This window comes from Cryptomeria japonica, chromosome 10 (assembly GCF_030272615.1).
Source record: "Cryptomeria japonica chromosome 10, Sugi_1.0, whole genome shotgun sequence".
NCBI lineage: Eukaryota > Viridiplantae > Streptophyta > Pinopsida > Cupressales > Cupressaceae > Cryptomeria > Cryptomeria japonica.
In genome coordinates, this window is record NC_081414.1 from 851,884,861 (window position 1) to 851,893,889 (window position 9,029).

The 9,029-nt window shown below is 37.7% G+C and overlaps 2 protein-coding genes across 2 annotated transcripts; both read left to right on the plus strand.

The window, feature by feature from the left end:
• Window positions 1-987: 987 nt before the first annotated feature.
• LOC131065161 (cysteine-rich receptor-like protein kinase 3) lies at window positions 988-2,660 on the plus strand. Its single transcript, XM_057999598.1, has 5 exons — window positions 988-1,593; window positions 1,770-1,820; window positions 2,023-2,092; window positions 2,311-2,363; window positions 2,517-2,660. Exons 1-5 carry the CDS (start codon window positions 988-990, stop codon window positions 2,658-2,660), a joined length of 924 nt encoding a protein of 307 aa, XP_057855581.1.
• A 1,251-nt stretch (window positions 2,661-3,911) lies between these two features.
• On the plus strand, window positions 3,912-7,580 carry LOC131859338 (uncharacterized). The gene is made up of 4 exons (XM_059212964.1): window positions 3,912-4,354; window positions 4,496-6,413; window positions 6,522-6,800; window positions 7,077-7,580. Exons 1-4 carry the CDS (start codon window positions 3,912-3,914, stop codon window positions 7,578-7,580), a joined length of 3,144 nt encoding a protein of 1,047 aa, XP_059068947.1.
• Window positions 7,581-9,029: the final 1,449 nt, after the last annotated feature.

Sequence of the window (9,029 nt, forward strand, 5' to 3'; positions counted from 1 at the left end):
ATTAATCTATTCCAATTTTAGTAGGGAATGAAGATTATAGTTTTGATTAGTACAATTGAAGTTGAGTGTGTTCAATGTATAATAACTCTTCAATATATTAAATTATATCTCTTAATATTTTTTTAGAAGTAAAATAAAATAAATCTGAAATAAATATTTTTTTTGTAAGAATGACAGCTTTTGAAATAATATGTATTTACTATTTATCTAGATTTGATTTGAAGAACTATTTCTATTTAACTTTAACTCTAATCTTAATTTTAATTCTACCCCTAACTGTAACTCTAGTTATAATCTTGAACCCCAATTTTTAATCTAATCTTAAATATAACTTTAACTATAACTTTAATAATAATTATAATTCTAATCTTAATTTTAATAATAACCATAATCCTAAATCTATAATACAGAAATACAGCTATAATTATAATCCTAACCCTAAATATATGTCTAACATTAGAAGTAATGTTATAGATTTGGTGGGCTTCAAAGAGCTATATACCATCTTCCCGCTGTTATTTTGAGTTTACCTCCAATATCAATGGGCGAATGCAGAATGATCTATACAACTGCCCAGGCTATGGATAAAATTGTTAGTGATGCCTTATCGCCCTTCCATTGGTAAACTTTAAATACTATTTTAACATGGTAAGACAAGCAGAAAATGCTTCAAAATAATTTGTTCGCTTTGTTGGAATCCAGACTTTCTAAATTTTATGGTGGATTGTAGTCAAAGTTTCGAGTATAATAAAGGATGCCATCATTTGTAGGAAATTGAAGATTTTTTAATCTTCACTTTTAGTTGCTCTTTCAAAATATTTAACTGTAATAATGTATTGGGTTTTTGGCCTTAGTTGCATTCCGTTGACTTTAAATGCAATAAATGATCTATCTGTAATGTTGGCAAAAATAGATCGTTCCCAAAACAATTCAGGAATTCTAGCACTTTAAAGTGTCTCACTAATATCAAAGGAAAAATCCAGAGCCATGGCTGGAAGAACGTGGCAAGTAGAGAATACTGTAAAGCTGATTATTTTATTTCCCATGTTAATAATGGTTCCTATTAGACCAGATCCTGAGGCCAGACTTTTAGCCTTCGGATGCAGCACCAGACCCAGCAACAACGCCACAGTCTCTGAAAAAAATATGAACGCGGCTCTGGCAGCCGTAGTGGAAGATGTCGTTCCATCTGGAGTTGCTACAAAAAATGTGGTGGAAGGAACAGATCTCACAGATTCAATATACGTTCTGGCGCAGTGCAGAAAGGATAAGTCTTCTGCTGATTGCGTTGACTGCATAAAGGCTGCAGAAAAACAAGTTCGCAACTGTTTCAATGATAAATATTGTGGCGGCAGGGCAACCTACGACGGCTGTTATCTGCGTTTGGAGAACTCTAATTTTTACACTAAGTACGCCGACACGGGAAATAAAAAGGTGTGCGGTGATACCAATGCACCCACCTCCAATTTAATTTCGGCAATTGGTCAAAGTTTGATAAGCGATCTGTGCACTGCAACTCCAGGAATAAAGGATTATTTGCTGCCCAGACGAGAAAAAGCCCGTCTAATACGACTATCTACGGACTTGCCTCCTGTCTGCGATCTCTCGAAAAGGATTTCTATAAAACTTGCCTGAGAATTGCTCAAACCAACATAAATAAGTGTTTTCCTAGCTCCGAGGGACGGGCTATTGACGCTGGCTGCTACTTGCGATACGATTCCAAACCCATTTTTCTATGGGACGTGTCTATTCTGGTTCTAAAATGACAGTATGGATTGACTAACAAGCGTGTTAATCATGCGTTTTCCATTGTCGATTTTGTATTAAATGACTGTGATTACTTCGACCTTTTCCAAACAATGCGACTACAGAATTGACACGTTATTGTCATCAATTGAAGAGCTTGCAATTTTGTTAACGCTTTTGACACTTTTCCATAGAAGCAAGATTGAGTTTACAATTTCAGAAATGCAGTTTCATAAAATCACCTCATGAATCACTTTTCTTTAAATTATTTGTCAGACAGTTACTCCTGTTTACAATGATTTATTGACAGTTGAGATATTATCCGTTTTGCTTTTCAGTGAAGAAGGTAAGTTTTCGAAAGTCGATAATAATTGGTGATGTGGGAGGGATATTCCTACTTGGCCTTCTAACTTGTCTCGTCTTTGGGAAGCAGATAATGTGGGCGAGCCAGATAAAATGTGAACTCTTAAAGGCTAAATTTGATGTATTATAGATAATGAAGCAATGTCTTGCAAGTCAATTCGATCTTCATTAACTTACTAATATAACAAATATTTGGAACAGCGGATGTTGAAGTAGAAACGGAACTCCGTGGGCCAGAGGATATTAATTTCAAGGTACTGCAAAGGCAACTAAAAATTTTGATGAAGCAAATAAACTTGGAGAAGGAGGGTTTGGTGAAGTATTTAAGGTAAATTATCATTTATTAGCTGTCCATATTAGGCTTCTGCGTTGATGTATTCATATAATGGGTTGCTTGATATTTGCAGGGTACGTTGAAAAATGACAAATTTGTGGCAGTAAAGAAGCTGACATTAGGTCGCTCGGTCCACCCAATTTCTGAACTCGAAAGAGAAGTGAAAGTCATTTCTAATGTTCATCACAGAAATCTTGTGCGTTTACTTGGATGTTGATCCAGAGGATATTTTCACCAAAAATTGAAGTATCTCCAAAGCTCCAAGAATCAGCATCATGGTAAAGTTCTTGAGATCCTAAATCCAATGCAACTTGAATGGACAAAAAAGGAGTCCATACGTCCGAGTTATGACCGGTCAAAGTTTAGTCAAACCATGTATAAAGACTTTCAAAAGGTAAAAAAATAAAAAAATAATCATCCCAAAAGTGATCAACAATGGGTTTCAAATTAAAGAGCTCGTCAAGAGCTTTCCCACGGCGTTTATTTTATCAAAAACGGAGTCCGTATGGAAAAGTTATGACAATTTGAAATTTGGAGGGAAAAGTATGATTTGATGATGTCAGCATGATGTCATCATACTGTTAGGGCGTTTAAAACTATTTATGGGTTTTGAACCCATAACCTCATGCAACCAACTACACCTCTCCACCATTGGAGCCAATGGGAGCTGAACTCCCAACCAACGGTCACCTAAAATCAAAGATAACCACTGCGCTATTAATAGCACATGGGATAATTTTGGAGGCTATTCTACTTATCCAAACATAATCCGCATAACTTTATTTAAATAAGGTTAGTTATTAAAAGAAAACTCTTAATAATGGAATAAAATCAAAACCATAAAATAGAAAAGGGGATATTTACGGGATTATTTTCCCAAGGGGGATTATTTTATAGTTTGAGGGTTTTAGCCTAATTATGGCTAATTTTATGTATAAAAGGGGGTATTAGGCCTTTGAAAAATCATCCAGGTGATGAGAAGGAGATTATGAACTTGAAGGCTTGTTGATTATTCCTGCACATTGGAGAATAATGTTGCCATTGTGCTTGAAGGGAATATCTTGTAACACTTGTAATTGATTTTGGAGCTAATCGGATCGGTCCCCCTATTGGAGCAGGACCCGGAGACGTAGTCCGATCCACGGACGAACTCCGTTATCAATTGTGTTTTGTCTTCTGTCTTTCTACTCTCTTTCTTTCAGTTCATTACCTTTATTATGCTTTGTTCATTTAAGCATTATTATGTTAATTCGCTCAGATTAAAGCTTTGAATTAACTTGTGTAATATTGTTAAGCATTTGTCTGTAATTGTCATAGATCCTAATCAGATCAAGTTTGGTATCAGAGCTTTGTTTGACTAGTATTGCAGAATTGAATGCTAACAAGATCCAGGATTCAACGAGGCGAAGGCAAACTTGAAGAATATAATCCCGAGATCGGAAAATGAAGAACTAATCCACCATCATAGATGGAAGGAAAAGGTGGTGAAGAAGGTTCCGAAGATAAGAGTATTCAGAAGACTCTTCAGAATTTGGAAACCATTGTACAAGTTTTAGTACAGGAGAGAGAGGACAAGAAGCGAAGACGTGCAGCTCGTGAGAACAAAGGAAAAAGACCAGGAGGTGACCCTGAGCCTCCAAAAACACCCCCATCTCCTTCTTCTCCTTCTTCCCCATCTTCTCCCTCTTCTACTCATTCTGAGTCTTCTTCTCTTTTCAACAGTTCACATAAGCCTAAGATTAAATTGGATGTAAAATTTGATCTACCAAAGTATTGTGGGGAATTAAATGCTGAAAAATTAGATGATTGGATTCAACAGGTTGAAGTCTATTGTAGAGTCCAAAACCTCTTAGATGATGCTGATAGGATCCAGTTAGCTACTCTTCAGTTAGGAGGTACAGCTCTAACCTGGTGGGAGAGTAGAATTCGGGATGGGTCCTCACAACATGGTAAAATCAACTTAACTTGGTCAGACTTTGTTAATGCTCTCAAGAAGCAATTCTATCCCCTAGGCCATATGCAATAGCTAATGATGAGCTGGCAACTTTTTAGGCAAGGGAAAGGTCAGTCTGTCCAGGATTACACCCATGAATTTAGAAAGAAGGCTATTGCATTAAATGTTGCATTGTATACTCAGGACACGTTGCTTAAGTACATAGGTGGTCTTCACTCTTATCTGAGACATTCAATTTTAGTCTTGAATCCTAGTAACTTTGATGAAGTCTGTGTCCAAGCCACACACCTAGAGTCAAGAGGTAAGGGTTCTTTTATTGATAAGTCTGATAAGAAGCCATCTAAGTCTGAGAACAAATCCCAAAACAAAGGGAAGGGGAAAAAGATAGCTACAATGAAGAAAGAGGGTGAAAAACCCACATGCTCACATTGCAAGAAAGAAGGGCATGATGATTCTAGGTGCTGGAAGCTGCACCCTGAAAAGAGGCCAAAGAGATATGGTGGAAAAAAAGACAAACAAAAGACTGTTGCTATAGTTCAACAGGATCTTAGATCTGACTCTGGAGATGAGACAAAGATCGTTGCTGCTGGAATCCAAGGTAAAGAAAAAGGTAGATCTCTCTCATCAGCTACAAGTTCTTCTAATATAAGTGCAAGTACAAGTAAAGATTCTACTCCTAAGAATGATAAGCAAAGGAATGAATTATTTCATATTCGGGTTGTTATCAAACATACTAAAGTTGATACATTATTTGATACGGGTTCTCAAGTTAACTTGATATCTGAAGAAATTGTTAAAAAGCTTAACTTGACTACAACACCTCATCCGAAACCATACCCTCTGGGATGGGTTTGCAATGATGCACGATTGCAAGTAACTAAACAATGTAAGATAAGATTTGCTATCACTGCAAACTTTGTAGATGAGGTAGAAGCTGATGTAGTCCCTTTAGATATTTGTGGTCTTGTACTTGGGAGTCCCTATTTGTATGATCGACAGGCTATCTTCTATAGAGGGGAGAACAAATACCATCTTTTTAAAGATAAGGTTGAATACATTGTACGGGCACATAAGGTAAAGACTAATCTTGCACTAGTTAATGCGGGTCAGATGAAAAGGTTAGTCAACTCTAGTAAGAACTTTGTATTAATGCTTGTAAAAGCCAAAGAGGAAGAAACATCTGAGGCATTTAAAGGATGTGATCCTAAACATAAGGCTGAAATGGTCAAAGTTGTTTCCGCTTACGATGACTTGTTTCAGGAACCAAAAGGATTGCCTCCTAAGAGAGAGATACAACATGAGATCCAGTTGCAGCAGGATGTGCCACTTCCAAACATTGGCATGTACCGGTTATCAGTCTTGCAAAATGAAGATATCAAAAAGCAGGTTCAAGAGTTGGTTGAGAAAGGAGTTATTCGTCCTAGTACATCTCCTTGCGGTTCTCCTATTGTGTTGGTTCCAAAGAAAGATGGGACTTGGAGAATGTGCATCGACTACAGGGCTCTGAACAAGATAATGGTAAAGAACAGGTATCCTCTTCCTAGAATTGATGATTTACTTGATCAGTTGAAACATGCTATCTATTTCACTAAGCTAGACCTGCGTAGTGGATATCATCAAATTCAAACTGCAGAAAATTATATTTGGAAAACTGCTTTTAAGACTAAACAAGGACTGTTTGAGTGGTTGGTTATGCCCTTCGGGCTTTGTAATGCACCAGCTACATTCATGAGAGTCATGAATGATGTCTTTCGTCCTTTTATTGATGATTTTGTCATAGTCTACCTAGATGATATTCTTGTATTCAGCAAGTCTTGGGAAGATCATGTAATTCATGTTAAAAAAATCCTTGATGTATTAAGGAAAGAAAAACTTTTTGTAAAGATGTCTAAATGCGAGTTCGCTAAGACATCCTTAGTGTACCTAGGCTATGTCGTAGGGAATGGTCAACTAAAAGTAGACCCTGCAAAGGTCGATTGTATTGTAAAATGGCCTAAGCCAAGTACAGTCACAGAAGTCAGGAGTTTTTTAGGTGCAGTTCAGTACTGGAGGAAGTTCATTACAAACTTCTCTTTTATTGCTTCATCATTGCACACATTGACCAGTACAAAGGCAACTTTTTAGTGGGGAGGTCCACAACAGAAGGCTTTTGACACTTTGAAGGAAAAGTTGAGCACCGCAACAGTTCTGGCTTTACTAGATTTACATCAACCATTTGAGATTGAGATAGATGCTAGTGGGTTTGCCATGGGAGCTGTACTCATGCAAGGAGGTAAACCAGTCTGCTACCACTCTGAAACTTTTTCGGGAGTAGTAAGTAACTATCCCACTTATGATAAGGAACTTTATGCTTTAGTTCAGAGTGTTAAGAAATGGAAACACTACTTAATGGGCAAAGAAACTGTAATCCACACTGATCATCAGCCACTTCAGTATTTGCACTCACAGTCTAAACTACAAAAAAGTAGGCATTTTAGGTGGATGGGTTTTCTTCAACAATTTCATTTGGTCATTAAGTATAAGAAGGGTGCCCATAATAAAGTAGCAAATATTCTCTCTAGGCCTCCAGTTAAGAATGCTTTGATAATCCTTAAAAATAGTTCCATGCTTTGTGAAAGTTTTTAGGAACAATATGCTAATGATGAGAACTTTAAGGACATATATGCAGCTCTAATCTAGGGTAAACATGTAGAAGAAAAAGATTACTATGTGCAGGATAACTTGTTGTACCACTTGGGTAAATTGTGTATTCCTAAAGATGAGCAGGCACAGGTGATTCGAGAAGAACATACCTCTTTGATTGCAGGGCATTTCGAGGTAAGTAAAACATTGGTTCAATTACAGAAGTATTGTTACTGGCCTCGTATGCAAGAAACTGTTACAAAGTATATAAAGGGATGTGTAATGTGTGCAACCAGTAAACCAAGTAACAGGAAATTGGGTTTGTACACACCATTACTTGTACCATCCCATCCATGGGAAAGTGTGTCTATGGACTTTGTGGGAGGTTTACCTATGTCTAGGAAGGGACATGATTATTTGTATGTTGTTGTTGATCGATTCAGCAAAATGTGTATTCTAATGCCTTGTAAGAAACAGGTCACTGCTGAACTAACAGCTCATATGTACTTCCAATTTGTATGGGTTCATTTTGGGTTACCTACTTCTATTGTATCGGATTGAGATTCTCGATTCTTAGGGGAATTTTGGACATCTTTGTGGGGACTCATGGACACCAAGTTAAAGAAGAGTACAACCTTCCATCTGCAGACTGACGAACAGACAGAGGTAGTCAATAGGACAGTTGTTCATCTGCTTAGAGGTTACTGTAGAAAGCATCCTAAGTTGTGGGATGAGAATCTTCATTATGTGCAACATGCTTACAACCATGCAGCACATTCTTCTACAAAGAGGTCTCTTTTTGAGACTTGCTTCGGCTATTTGCCAAAGACACCAATGGACTTTGCTTTTGGAAAGGACAATGTTATAGATGGACACCATGATGCAGAAAGGGCTTTAAAGTTCATCCAGAAGGTCCAAGCAATCCATCAGGCAGTAGAAGCACAATTGGAGCAGAGCCAAGCAAAATACAAGACTCGCCATGACAAGCATCGCATAGATCATCATTTTCAGGTTGGTGACCGTGTTTGGTTACATATCAGCAAGGAAAGAATGCAAGGTGAAGGAAGGAAGTTGAAGCCAATCAAATATGGTCCTTTTGAGATCTTGGAAAAGATCGGTACCAATGCCTTCCGCCTTAATCTTCCTCCATACATGCAGATTTACTCGGTTGTCAATGTTGAGAATCTAAAGTTGTATGAACCTCCAATGATCTTGGATGAAGACACTGACATACAGGTTCCATCAGTTGATGATCTCTCACCAGAGTACATGTCAGAGTTGCCGGAAGATGTTATCCTTGACAAGAATGTCAGAACATCACGAAGAGGACCAATTGAATACCTCCAAGTGGGACTAAAGGGGATGCATCCAAGAAAGGCAAGATGGATGGAAATTGGTAAAGTGAGGGAACTTTACCCTCACTTAATTTCCAAGTAATCAAACTTTCGGAGGTCCGAAAGCTCTCCAGTGGGGAGGCTTGATCCAGGGGATATTTTCACCAAAAATTGAAGTATCTCCAAAGCTCCAAGAATCAGCATCATGGTAAAGTTCTTGAGATCCTAAATCCAATGCAACTTGAATGGACAGAAAAGGAGTCCATACGTCCGAGTTATGACCGGTCAAATTTTAGTCAAACCATGTATAAAGACTCTCAAAAGGTAAAAAAATAATCATCCCAAAAGTGATCAACAATGGGTTTCAAATTAAAGAGCTCGTCAAGAGCTTTCCCACGGCATTTATTTTATCAAAAACAGAGTCCGTATGGAAAAGTTATGACAATTTGAAATTTGGAGGGAAAAGTATGATTTGATGATGTCAGCATGATGTCATCGTACTGTTAGGGCGTTTAAAACTATTTATGGGTTTTGAACCCATAACCTCATGCAACCAACTACACCTCTCCACCATTGGAGCCAATGGTAGTTGAACTCCCAACCAGCGGTCACCTAAAATCAAAGATGACCACTGCACTATTAATAGCACATGGGATAATTTTGGAGGCTATTCTAC